At 40.5% G+C, this 14,158-nt stretch overlaps 1 protein-coding gene across 2 annotated transcripts in view; it reads left to right on the forward strand.

The window, feature by feature from the left end:
• IQGAP2 (IQ motif containing GTPase activating protein 2) overlaps window positions 1-7,137 on the forward strand; it is a 307,861-nt gene extending 300,724 nt beyond the window's left edge. For both annotated transcript variants that reach the window (XM_003261487.4, XM_012505474.2), the window contains 2 exons: window positions 1,023-1,131; window positions 6,210-7,137. In XM_003261487.4, the coding sequence (XP_003261535.2) occupies window positions 1,023-1,131; window positions 6,210-6,323 (223 nt within the window). In that variant the 3' untranslated portion in view covers window positions 6,324-7,137. The remainder of the gene's footprint in view (window positions 1-1,022; window positions 1,132-6,209) is intronic.
• Window positions 7,138-14,158: the final 7,021 nt, after the last annotated feature.

Genomic DNA, 14,158 nt, shown 5'->3' on the forward strand with positions numbered 1-14,158 from the left:
CTCTCTTTTGGCCTTGATGGATGAATTATCTATCGTTGCAAAATAGCACCTTTCTCATTTAAAATAGGTTGTGCCAACCCCTGGGTCAGAGCCATTTCCAAAGCATGCTGTGAGTGTGTATATTCAGTGTGGTGGAAAAAACAAACCCTCCTTCACAGCCCCACATCAGGCACCACGTGCTGCCTCATTTTAAAGGGGTCATGAGCCCAGTGTTCCATCACTTTCTTGTCCTGAAATCTCAAGGGAAGCCAGACTCACTGGCATTTGCCTCTTCTTTAACTCCTGCCTTCCTTCGAAGCCTGGCTTCTGTTTATCCCATGAAACCTCCTGACAACACTAACTCAGAAGAAAATGCTTCTTCCTCTTCTGAAGTTTCTTTTTTTTTTTTTCCTTGAGATGGAGTCTCACTCTGTTGCCCAGGCTGGAGTGCAGTGGTGCGATCTTGGCTCACTGCAACCTCCACCTCCCAGGTTCAAGCGATTCTCCTGCCTCAGCCTCCCGAGTAGCTGGGATTACAGGCACATGCCACCACCCAGCTAATTTTTGTATTTTTAATAGAGATGGGGTTTCACCATGTTGGCCAGTTGATCCGCCCCGCCTCGGCCTCCAAAAGTGCTGGGATTACAGGCGTGAGTGACTGTGCCTGGCCTGAAGTTTCTATAAAAATTATCATCTGAAATAGTCAATTGGCTATAGGTCAATAATGTTCATGTTCTGTGACTCACATATTTCCAACTATGTTTTATGCTCTTGAAGAGCAAGGACCATATCTTCTATTTCTTTTGTAATAAAGCACCTATGTCAGAACTCTGTGAGCTACAGATCTCAACAATAGCCATCAAACCTAGTGTTTGGAGAGTAGAATTGGGGGAAAGATGATGTGAGGTTTTTGGTGACTTCCTTAGGATTTTCTCAACAAGCCATTATTTAAAAATGATTATTTGAGATTCCATTAGTTTGTTTCAGCTTTAAGCACATCTGTATTTGTAATTTATCATGTATGAATGTTCCTTTCTTCACAGGTTTAAGAATGTTACATTTGATATCATAGCTACTGAAGATGTAGGCATTTTCGATGTAAGATCAAAATTCCTTGGTGTTGAGATGGAAAAGGTGCAACTCAATATTCAGGTAAGCTGCTGGAATTTCTGCACATTGATGATAAATTTTATATGTGGATCATACATTGCTACCCTGGGTCTCGCTCTTCATGACAACAATAAAGTTTAACAGAAAACCATTGTCAGCCTTATTTGCCAATATTTGTTAAGTGTTGATGATTTTTAAAAGCTGTGACTTTTCTTTTTTTTTTTTTTTTTTTTGAGATGGAGTCTCACTCTGTCGCCCAGGCTGGAGTGCAGTGGCGCAATCTCGGCTCACTGCAAGCTCCGCCTCCCAGGTTCACGCCATTCTCCTGCCTCAGCCTCTCCAAGTAGCTGGGACTACAGGTGCCCGCCACCACGCCCGGCTAATTTTTTTGTATTTTTAGTAGAGACGGGGTTTCACCGTGGTCTCGATCTCCTGACCTCGTGATCCGCCCGCCTTGGCCTCCCAAAGTGCTGGGATTACGAGCGTGAGCCACCACGCCCGGCCGACTTTTCAAATGATTGGAAATTAATATGCTTCTAGCTGGCAAACCATAGCAGTCAGTTTCTCTAAGCCATGTTTCCATTTTAAAGCTTAGACAAAAGAATATAATTTAAAAGTATTCAGAGCTATTAAATAAATGCTATAAATTTTCCTTTTATTGGAAACTTGCATTTCTTTCTAAGACTATGTATGCCCAGGACTGGAACTTTCATGATCTCATTTTTCCGTCTTTCCTAGAATGGTTTTTCTTTTTTGTGGGGGGAGGGGGTGGGGGTGGGGCATTGAGAAAGAGTCTTGCTCTGTCGCCCAGGCTGGAATACAGTGGCGCAATCATGGTTCACTGCAGCCTCAACCTCCTGGGCTCAAGCGATCCTCCTGCTTCAGCCTCTCAGGTAGCTGGTACTACAGGCGCACACCACCACATCTGGCTAATTTCTGTATTTTTTGTAGAGACGAGGTTTCACCATGTTGCCCAGGCTGGTCTTAGACTACTGGGCTCAAGTGACTGCCTGCCTCAGCCTCCAAAAGTGCTGGGATTACAGGCATTAGCCACCACACCTGGCCCCAGAATAGTTTTTACGTCAATTTATTAACTCTATTTGTCAAATGCTTGGGATCACAGGAATGGAAGGCATTATGCAAAACAGATATCTATACATAGAAAAATGGTGTTTGCAATATAAATTATCATTATTTTATCATAAGAGCCACATTTAAGCCAAATACACGTAAATGAAAACTGAGAAATCCAGTTTCTGTGCAAAAAAAAAAAAAAAAGTTAAGAGGGCACTGCAGACAAATGTTCATCTACCTGCAACTTCTTAATCCTTAGCACAAAATCAATTTAAAGAAGTAATTTATTTTTCTTTTTCGATGTAACACTTTTTAAATGGAAATAACATCTTCTTACCTGGGCCCCAAACTACTTACAAAATGGTTTCCAGGTATTTTGTATATGTTTACATGAATCGTCTCACTAAGATCCTGAGGGTGATGTGAATTCTGGCCTCGCTATCTGTGCAGCCCAGGGCTCCGTGCACTGGAATTACCTCCCCATCATGGGAGTGTGTGCCAGAGCCCTTCTTTTCTGGCAGCCCTTGTAAGTTTAAAAGAAAAATGGGAGCTGAATGGGTTTGATAAGGACATTGAGATAATGGAGTAAATTAGAATTCGGAGATAAGATGAAAGCTGTTATGTAATTATTGAAAGTATAATTAAGTAAACAATTGTTTTCTAACTTACTTTAAATGTCACTAAATGTATCCATTTAATAATTTAGCTAATTAGGGTCTTCAGTTACTTTGTGTAACAGATAAATACAGGAAGAGAAAAGAAGGTGCTTGCAGTGATACCCTTTGGTTAGTGATTCCTCTGTAGAAATAGCAAAAGACATATGTGATTGCCAAGAAGGAAATTATCCAGGCCCAGTCAATATCAACTGGACCAATGAGTCACAAGTGACCAGGAGACACATTATATTGTATTTAGAGAGAAAGCAATAATTCCATGAGACTTCCTTTGAGTACTGGTACAAAAACCAAGCTTCACTTGTTCCTTTGTTAAGGATTCTGTATACAGTAAGATTAGCTGTTCATACCGTTCATTTATACACATAATGGATTGTGAAATGTTAATCCTTAGCTATACGCAGGCGACCAATATGTCTTGGGTTTTTTAAATCAGTAGTGCATAATCAGAACTGGCTACATCCTTAGCAGGGCTCAGAGCAAAATAAAAATGCAGCACCCTGTTTTTAAAATTATTAAGGATTTTAGGATGATGACAGAAGAGAATAAAACCCTGGGCATGGGACCCTGTGCAGCTGCACAGATTGCATACCCAGGGAGCCAGCCCTGCATTTGATAGCTGTCAGATGTAAAGGCAGACTTCTATTTATATATGCAGCTTTCAGTCAATTGCATGAATGTGTAAATTGCCAAAGAGAAATATGATGGCCAGGTCCTTACTGTGAGTAAAGGACCGGGAACAGGACCAAAGTTTGAAAGGACTAAAGAAAGTCCCTTCTAACATTACGGCTCTATGTCTCTTAGTTATCTTCAGCCCATTCTCCCTTCAGTTCCTAAAGAAAACCATAGGATAGAATTATATCCTATAATTATAGGCCATATAGGTAACAGGAGGATATGACTTATGTGATATATGTTCTGCTTGTAAAAATAATGTCAGGTGTTTATCAGGGACTGCAGGGTGGGCCTTCTTCCTCTCCTAGATGAAGAACTGAGGTTCAGAGAGCTAATTATGAAAGATAATTAGCTGGGATAATTATAGAAGATAATGCAGCTGGGATCCAAGTTTTTCATCACTCTAGTCCGCTGCCTGTCTCATAGGATTCCAGTTGATCCTGCAAGACAAGAGTAGCTTACAAAGGGTTTGCATATACCTTAATCTCATATCTCATTCCCAGTAGCACCCTTGCGAAATTGGCAGTGTTATCCCCAATTTACACACAGGGAAACAGAACGTCAGAGAAGTTATGCCATGTTGCAAAGTCTTAAGATAGCAAATGGCAGAGCTAAAACTAAAGTCTGCTTTTCAAGTCATGAGTCCAGCCATGTTTTCTCTGCTCCCTACTTTGGGGACCCAGCTACTTCCCCTACATATGCCATTCCTTTTCAATCTAACTCTATTGGTTTAATTCTTTTCCACTAGACTTTGTTTAACAGATGTTGAATTTCCCAGAGGAAAAGTGAATCTCCTCTGCACTCTAAATAGCTAAAAGTATTATTGATGAAAGGACTTCAATTCCCTATAGAATTTTAGTTCTAGAAGCATATCTGAATAATGTAGGGGTTTTCTTGAGTGAAGTGAGAGGTAATTGAGGAAGTGGAGGAGGAAGCTGTCAAGAGTCAAAGTTCTCTCAAAGATGACTACAACTTCTACAATTGACCTTGCTAGAAACAAGAAAATGAGACCTAGATATTGGGCCAGGACAGCTCAGGAATTATATCTTCCATGGGGAAAGGCTTCCTGTACCTATGTTACTATGAAATGTTACAGCTTAGTTTCATGCATATGGCTGGTGCGATCCAGTTACTTATTTTAAAGAGAGAGTTGATTTCCTTTGTTTATATGCTGGCAGTGAAAAACAGAATGATAGTTCGACTTAAGAATAAGGGCTTGTTCTCAGTACAGAAACAGAAGTAGCCTAGATCAAGAAGTGCAGACCACCGCTTTGTACAATGGTTTCCAAACTTTGGTCACTTCATCAGGAAATAGTGTGAGCACTTCTCTCCATACATAGTTATTTGTAAAGTATACATGCTTCTGCTATTGTACTCTAAAACGTGCTGTAAAAAATATATACCAAAAAAGCCCAAAAAATGAGAAAAAATAAATAGAAATAGGAGTTCTAATATAATATTCTTTTTCTTTCTTTCTTTTTTTTTTTTTGAGGCGGTGTCTCGCTCTGTCGCCCAGGCTCGAGTGCAGTGGCGCGATCTCGGCTCACTGCAAGCTCCGCCTCCCAGGTTCACGCCATTCTCCTGCCTCAGCCTCTCCAAGTAGCTGGAACTACAGGCGCCCGCCACCACGCCCGGCTAATTTTTTGTATTTTTAGTAGAGACTGGGTTTCACCGTGGTCTCGATCTCCTGACCTCGTGATCCGCCCGCCTCGGCCTCCCAAAGTGCTGGGATTACAAGCGTGAGCCACCGCGCCTGGCCAGGAGTCCTAATATTCTTTTTGCCTCCCCAGTGAATGTCTTGCTCACTTCACTTTAGAAAACACTGCTTTCTGTGTTTTTGTTTTTGATTTTTGGGTTTTTTGAGACAGAGTCTCTGTCGCCAAGACTGGAGTACAGTAGTGCAATCTCGGCTCGCTGCAATCTCTGCCTACTCTGTTCTAGTGATTTTCCTGCCTCAGCCTCCTGAGTAGCTGGGATTACAAGTGTGCACCACCACGCCCAGCTAATTTTTGTATTTTTAGTAGAGATGGGGTTTCGCCATGTTGGCCAAGCTGGTCTCACTCTCCTGACTTCAAGTGATCCACCTGCCTCAGCCTCTCAAACTGCTGGTATTACAGAAATGAGCCACCACACCCAGCCAGAAAACACTGCTTTCTAAAGAATATGCATCTAGCCAGAACTTTGTGTTTTGACATTTTCAATTAAAAATTGAAATTATAATTATATATCTGACATTAACTTAATGATCATCATTTTCTTTCATACAGCCCTTATCAATTCTAAAAAACTATTTTCTTTCATCTAAGTCACAATCACTTGGGAGTTTATTAAAATGCAAATTAATGGGCCCCACCAGAGAGCTACATAATAAGAAATTCCTGTGGGAGGAGCCCAGGCAGCCTTTATTTTAACTAGCCTATGTTTTTAACCAGATGATTCTGATGTACACTTAAGTTTTAGAACCCCCATCTATGGCCTGGTGCCATGGCATGCGCCTGTAGTCCTGGCTACTCGGGAGGCTGAGGTGGGAAGATAGCTTAAGCCAGGAGTTTGAGACCAACCTGAGCAACATAGTTAGACCCCACCTAGGTGATTAGGTCAATTGAATCTGACTTTTGTCAACAAATTCTTCTAATATGTTTTTTAAATGCACAAAATGTCAAAGTTGAGATTTAATGATGCTTTTTACAATTTCAGGATTTACTTCAGATGCAATATGAAGGAGTAGCTGTAATGAAAATGTTTGATAAGGTTAAAGTGAATGTAAACCTTCTCATATATCTGCTGAACAAGAAATTCTATGGAAAGTGAAGTGCCTGCAGAAATTTCATGGATTCTGTATCATCTGGATTCGGAAATGAATTTAATATTTTTGTTTTTAAACACGATTGAAATCACTGCTTATAAATGTGTGATTTTTTTTTTAATGACCAAAACTGTTCTGAAGAATGTACCCAGGTGCCTTTTTGCTAATTTGATACTATAATGGAATGAGACATAAAATGAATTAATGGAAACATATCCACACTGTACTGTGGTATAGGTACTCTGATTTAAAACTTTGGACATCCTGTGATCTGTTTTAAAGCTGGGGGGTGGGGAATTTAGCTGACTAGGGACAAACATGTAAACCTATTTTCCTATGAAAAAATTTTAAATGTCCCACTTGAATAATGTAATTCTTCATAGTTTTTTTATCTATGGATAAATGGAAACCTAATTATTTGTAATGAATTATTTAGACAGTTCTAAGCCCTGTCTTCTGGGAGTTATCCATTTTAAAGAGAACTTTTGTGCAATTCAAATGAAGTTTTTATTAGTAATTGAAAATGACAACACAATAACACTTTCTGTATAAAAGTATATATTTTATGTGATTTATTCCTACTAAATGAAAGTGCACTACTGCCTCATGTAAAGACTCTTGCACGCAGAGCCTTTAAGTGACTAAGGAACAACATAGATAGTGAGCATAGTCCCCGCCTCCACCCCTCACAATTTATTTGAATACTTCAATTGTGCCTCTCAATTTTTTGTAATGCTAAAAAATCAGTATCTAGATGGTTTTTAAATGTATTCTCTGGAAATTGTTTTATGTAAAATAAATGTTACTTAATTCCATTAATTTGGCTTTTAAGTTGTCTTAATAAATCAAAGTCATTTGGTGGGTAGGGGAAGATTCCTGGTCAGGTTTGTCAGGAGATAATACATTTCTTGCTGTACTGGTTAAAGTATAGAGCAAGCTGCTGTAAGGAAAAGATGCAAAACCCTGGTGTCTAAAACAAGGGGTAGAAGTTTGTTTTTCTCAAATTCAGCTCAAAGGTGAACAGATCCACAAGGTAAAAGAGTTGCAGGTGGGTCAGTTGGCTCTGTCCTTGTACTGATTCCCCCCAGCCGGATGAGGAAGAGGATGGCGAAAAAGTCCAGGGCAAGCCTTTTCAGTTATATGCATCACTTAACTTCCACTTACATTGTATTGGCCAAAACTGAGTCACGTGGACACAGCTAGCTAAAGATAGTCCCTAACTAGGCAGCCATGTAGCCGGTGAATACAGAGAGGTAGAGAGGGAATTGGGTCTGTTATTAAGAGGAAGAAAAGGAGTGTGATTCCTGCCGACAGTTTAGGAGTCTCCACCACAAAAGGATTCCAGACTCTCAGGCCGGAACCTCCCTGCCACTTTGTTCATGCCTGCAACAGGCTTTATTTTTTCACAAATTGCAAAATATTGAGAAAGTAGGTTAGTTTATGTACATGTGGCACAAATAAACTTGAAGTGTAAGACCAACAGAATTTGGAAAATTCAAATTTAAAAAGGTGGAATCTGCTACTTTAGTGATGGTTTCAGGCTATATATATTTTTTTGACAAAGAGATGAATAGCTTAAAACAATGCTCACTACCTCCACAGTTTGTGGGTATGTATGTTTTTTAATGCATTAGCCTTAATGCAGGCTTTGGTAAAAGGAATTAAATATACAGTTAAGTTTCACGTTGAAAATAAACCTCCCTCTTGCCCTACTGCTAGCATTGGAAAGGGGAACAGGAGCCAGGAGCAATGTGGGGTGGGCGGGGTAAGCTTCCTTCTTGCTCCGGGCAAGGCTTTTCGTGGAAATGTAAGAAGGAGCCAAAATTAGGGAGAAATGTTTTGGAGGCAAAAGCCAGCCTTTCCCAGCATCTCTGAAAGGAGCTTGTCTTAACTTATTGCAACACTGAATGATATGCTTGACTGTTATTTGTACGAATAAAGATATTTGCATCATGTCAATACCTTCAAGGAACGCTGTGAATGATTTCTCTGTTGGCCCACAAGATGAGGTTATTGTTGAAGATATCACCAATTGCTATTTGTGTGAGATCTTGAAGCGGTGTGAATGAGTGGGTGACCCGAGAAGAAGGCTCGTGATGAAGGAACAAAACCAAGGGCCATCGGGGCCTGGGTGTAGCAGACTTCAGTTTATAGAGATTTGTTGGAGCCAAGGCCTGTGCTACTCTTTAAGAGGACTAAACTGTCCCTCAAGCCAGAGGACAATACTTGATAACCCTGAGCCTGAGCCACTAAGGACTCCAACTTCCTCCCAGAGCACATAGATTTTTCTTACTCAATGGAAAAGGTTTTTTGTTGTTTAGGTTTTTGGTTTGTTTGCTTTTTTGCTTTTAAACACTGAGCAATTGGAGCTATAACTTGTTTTTGCAAAACTGACTCCTGTATTTTGATTATTTTGATCTTAAAAGCAAAAAGGACTTATGCAACACTCTAGGTTCTCTCCAAAGATATGCTTTAGTGGCCTTCAAGAGAAGGAAAATATGTGTATGCTTCATTCTGAAAGTTAGTGGTGAAGAAAGACCAGCTTGGTGTGACCGTTGTCTGATATGAATGATCTAAACTATAATTATACATTAGTGTTTGTGTGTGGTTGGGCACAAATTAGAAATGCTATTCACGATGTGATTTTTATGACTTTGTCATTAAGTAGGGATTTGTGGTATTCCTCAAACATTCCAAGAGGCAAACCACAAAACTCTGAATGGTGAAAATTGTCTTTATTTTGAAAAACTACAGTGAGCACTGGATGTTCTTATTGCTAGTTAGCTTTTTGAAAAATCTATTGCCAATGTTACTAAAACCAAACTTGGTAACAGGTTACAACAGAGGCCCCCTAAGCTCCAGAGGACAGAATCTGTGTTTCAGTCACTCTAAATCCGGAGCCTGGCAATGCTTTGTAAATAAATTGCAGGTGCAGACAGGGGTTCTAGCAATGGAATGAAAAGCAGACAGACCCTACCACCCCCACTGCCCCTCAGGAGTCCACTATTACTTCAGGTTGGCACTCGTATGAATGGGGCTTTTACTTATTATCTCAGCCTAAAAATGAATAGCCTCTCAATCTCCAAATAAAATATCTTATACAGATTTACTATGTTGCCTCACTGTTTTCCTTAGAGTATAAAATCTTTTAGCTAAAGTATATTGAAAGGGAAATCAATGAAGAGGGAGAACTAGGAGATAATGTGTTCACCTTACTTAACTGGAATGAAAGTTTTTGGTTTTTGTTGTCTTTTAATAGATACTGAATTTGACCTTTGCTTAGCACCCTAAATCATAGGGATAGCCTACTATTCTATCTATGGTAGAAATATAGTTGTTGATCCACTATGAGAGATTAACTTCTAAATCTAAGCTGACAGTACAGGTTTATAACAACGAAAGACAGAAACAGGTCATCTGTTGGTTAGCTTGTAACCTGATTACAAACCTTCTGTTTGCTTAAAAAAAAAAAATGTGGCAATATATACACAGAATCTGGTAGTGCCTCAGCCTACCTTGAATACTTTCATATGAGCTCTGGATTACAAACCTTCTGTTTGCTTTAAAAAACAAATGTGGCAATATATACACAGAATCTGGTAGTGCCTCAATCTACTTTGAATACTTTCATATGAGCTCTGGTATCCCCATCATTAGCTTCCAAAAGGAAATTACTATGCAAGTTCTTAGAATATACTATTGTCTTTGGAACACTTCAAATAGAAGAGTGGTAACCAGAATACCTGAAGCAGGTAGATCATCTGATGGCTTACATGAAACTGCTTTCATATCATCTAGTTATTAAAATGTTTACCACGTTGATGCCACGTTTGTTTGAAAACACTACTAAATACCATAAACATTATGGGAGCATGGCTAATGACTCATACTATTTGGTACCAGGCAAGTTGAAACAGAGAAAATGAAAACCGGAAACTAATATCAAGTGGTTCTGATATGAATGATGCCGCAAAGTCGAGATTTCATTTCCAAGAAATATTTTTAGCAACTCTGGCTAGGCAGATTTTCAACATGTTTATCATCTCTGGTTAGGTAGATTTTCTACTCTGGGAAACCTACAGATGTTTGCTCTAAAACTGACAAAGGGGTTTTGGAAGGAGTGGCGTGGAACAAATGGAGTAGTGGGTTATCTTCTTCAAAGAGCTCTTAAGAGGCCGGGCGCGGTGGCTCACACCTGTAATCCCAGCACTTTGGGAGGCCAAGGCGGGCAGATCACCTGAGGTCGGGTGTTAGCAACAGGCCCCCAAATCTGGCCATAAACTGGCCCAAAAACTGGCCATAAACAAAATCTCTACAACACTGTGACATGTTCATGATGGCCATGACGCCCACGCTGGAAGGCTGTGGGGTTTACTGGAATGAGGGCAAGGAACACCTGGCCTACCCAGGGCAGAAAACCGCTTAAGGCATTCTTAAACCAAAAACAGTAGCATGAGTGATCTGTGCCTGGACGTGTTCCTGCTGCAGATAACTAGCAACAGCCATCACTTTGTTTCGGCCCATCCCTTTATTTCCCACAAGGAATACTTTTAGTAAATGTTATGACTGGCTTGCTGTCAATAAATATGTGGGTAAATCTCTGTTCGAGGCTCTCAGCTCTGAAGGCTGTGAGACCCCTGATTTCCCACTCCACAATCTATATTTCTGTGTGTATGTCTTTAATTCCTCTAGCACCGCTGGGTTAGGGTCTCCACCACTGAGCTGGTCTTGGCTGTCGGGAGTTCGAGATCAGCCTGACCAACATGGAGAAACCCAGTCTCTACTAAAAAAAACACAAAAATTAGCCAGGCGTGGTGGTGCAAGCCTGTAATCCCAGCTACTTGGGAGGCTGAGGCAGGAGAATCGCTCCAACCCAGGAGGCAGAGGTTGTGGTGAGCCAAGATCCAGCCATTGCACTCCAGCCTGGGCAACAAGTGCAAAACTCTGTCTCAACAACAACAACAACAAAAAAGCTCTTAAGAGCACATAAACATAGGAACTTTGTGAAGTCTCAGGACAAAGCAAAAAACAACATCACTAACAGACCATAAAATTAGAAATCAGTCACAAAAAGCCAGTCAAAATATCCAAGAATTTATGGTTGAAGATTGATGAAATTGACAAAATATTTAGACCTGAATTTTATATATGCACATATCAAAACTTGCAAAATGTAGCTGATGTGGTCTTTTGAAGGAGAAGAGGTAAAAAATAATCAGTTCAAAAAATTATACTAAAGATTAGGCCGGGTGCGGTGGCTCACGCCTGTAATCCCAGCACTTTGGGAGGCCAAGGCGGGCAGATCACGAGGTCAGGAGATCGAGACCGTCCTGGCTAACACAGTGAAACCCTGTCTCTACTAAAAATTCAAAAAAATTAGCCGGGCATGGTGGCAGGCGCCTGTAGTCCCAGCTACTCAGGAGGCTGAGGCAGTAGAATGGTGTAAACCCAAGAGGCGGAGGTTGCAGTGAGCCGAGAACGCACCGCTGCACTCCAGCCTGGGCGACAAAGCGAGACTCCGTCTCAAAAAAAAAAAAAAAAAAAAAAAAAAAAATTACACTGAAGAGTAAACTCAAAGAAAGTAGAGGAAAAGAATGAATTAAAGATCTGTGTTTATAAATAAAAATAAAGGTAATGGAGCAAAAAGATGGGCATTAGAAAATAGTCATTTCTGACCTCTGGTCAGATAAAGGGAAAAAAGCAAAAAGTTAGCTACGTTAGGAATATAAATGGGGACAACACTACAGATAAAATAGTTTTATAAGGCTAAAATGTATTATATGTATACAAGGGAATAGTATACTCTTTAAAAAGAATTAGATAAACATGTACCAAACAAGCCTCAAAAAATACAACTGGCAGAAATATTCCTAGAAGGAATCCTTTAGTCAATATGCACAAAGCATTTAAGCATTTCATTATTTTTGTTTTGTTTTTGTTTTTGTTTTTGTTTTTTTGAGACAGAGTCTTGCTCTGTTGCCCAGACTGGAGTGCAGTGGCGCAATTTTGGCTCACTGCAAACTCTGCCTCCCAGGTTCAAGCGATTCTCCTGCCTCAGCCTCCCAAGTAACTGGGATTACAGGTGCATACCACCATGCCTGGCTAAATTTTGTATTTTTAGTAGAGACGGAGTTTCTCCATGCTGGCCAGGCTGGTCTTGAACTCCTGACCTCAAGTGATCTGACCACCTCAGTTTCTCAAAGTGCTAGGATTACAGGCGTGAGCCACTGCACCCAGCCTTCATTGTACCTCTTTTTGTCACTAGAGGTACATTTTGTTCTAATAACTAAGACCCCAAAGCATCCTTTTAAGCTTTATAGTTTTGTAAAATGGTTAAAAATAACATTTTCCACCAATGACACAGATAAAATTTTAAAGTGTGGTCATATTATTCCATTTTTATTTTAAGGATATACATATATGCAATTTGTATATGGATATGATTTTTTGAATGGTGAACAGAAACTTAGTGGTCAGGTAGCTGGATGTGGTGGCTCACGCCTGGAATCTCAGCACTTTGGGAGGCTGAGGTGGGTGGATCACCTGAGTTCAGGAGTTCGAGGCCAACCTGGCCAATATGGTGAAACCCAGTCTCTACTAAAAATACAAAAAATTAGCCGGGCGCGGTGGTGGGCGCCTGTAATCCCAGGTACTCGGGAGGCTGAGGCAGGAGAATCGCTTGAACCCAGGAGACGGAGGTTGCTGTGAGCCGAGATCACGCCATTGCACTCCAGCCTGGGCAACAAGAGTGAAACTCCGCCTCAGGAAAAAAAAAGAAAGAAAAGAAAGAAAGAAAGAGAAGAAAGAAAGAAAAAGAAAGAAAGAAAGAAAGAAAGAAAAGAAAGAAAAGAAAGAGAAAGAAAGAAAAGAAAGAAAGAAAGAAAAGAAAGAAAAGAAAGAAAGAGAAAGAAAGAAAGAAAGAAAGAGAGAGAGAGAGAGAGACAGAGAGGAGAGAGGAAGAGAGGAAGGAAGGGAGGGAGGGAGGAAGGAAGGAAGGAAGGAAGGAAGGAAGGAAGGAAGGAAGGAAACTTGGTCAGATGGCAACTATGGGAGGGGAGGCAGAAGGTAATTTATTTTTCATTTCATATCCTTCAACTATGAGAAATTTTGTCATATGTGTTTATATTTTACATTGTTTCATTGATTCTAAAATGCCTTCTCTTCATAACCCTGAAATTGGAGTGTTTCTTACAATCATTGGTATGTCACATTTTTTTCTGGCCTGTGGTAATGGGTTAAAAATGATAAATTGTAAAATCAATGACGTCTTAGGAATAATGAAAAATAGTTTAATAGTGAATGAAGAACTATGTAATTTTAACGGTTCACATTTACTCTTGGGTATGTTTCCAGAGGATAATTGAATGGGGATAGATTTTAAATAGCTTTATTTAATTGGGTACTTCCGTAATTTAGTGACCAACTTCTGTGTACAAGGTACTGTGCTTTGAGGATGATGGGAGAATACAGGGAAGAACGAAATCGCCTCTGATCGTACTTTCTCCACGGATTTAAGTGTCTGGGCTCTAGTAGGGGAATGATACTCTTCGTGCGAAATTCACTTTTTAAAAAGGCTTAGAAACCTGACCAGCGGCTCTCAGCTGCAGCTCATCAACCACAGAACTCCGAATACGCCCGCACATCAGTGCGCTGGGTTAAGAGGAGAAGCGGCTGCGGCTGAGCTTTCCTAGAAACAGCTATTTGGGGACCCATTTCCTGTTGGAGTCTGAAAGGCGCACGCACCAGAGCCAGTGGCAAAGCAACTTAAGCTGCAGACTCCTCCTGCCCACCCCCAGCCGCGACGTCCCCTGGGGGCCCTTAGCAGACTGCCAGGCGAGTG

The sequence above is a fragment of the Nomascus leucogenys genome, chromosome 2 (genome assembly GCF_006542625.1).
Source record: "Nomascus leucogenys isolate Asia chromosome 2, Asia_NLE_v1, whole genome shotgun sequence".
In the NCBI taxonomy this organism is placed as follows: domain Eukaryota; kingdom Metazoa; phylum Chordata; class Mammalia; order Primates; family Hylobatidae; genus Nomascus; species Nomascus leucogenys.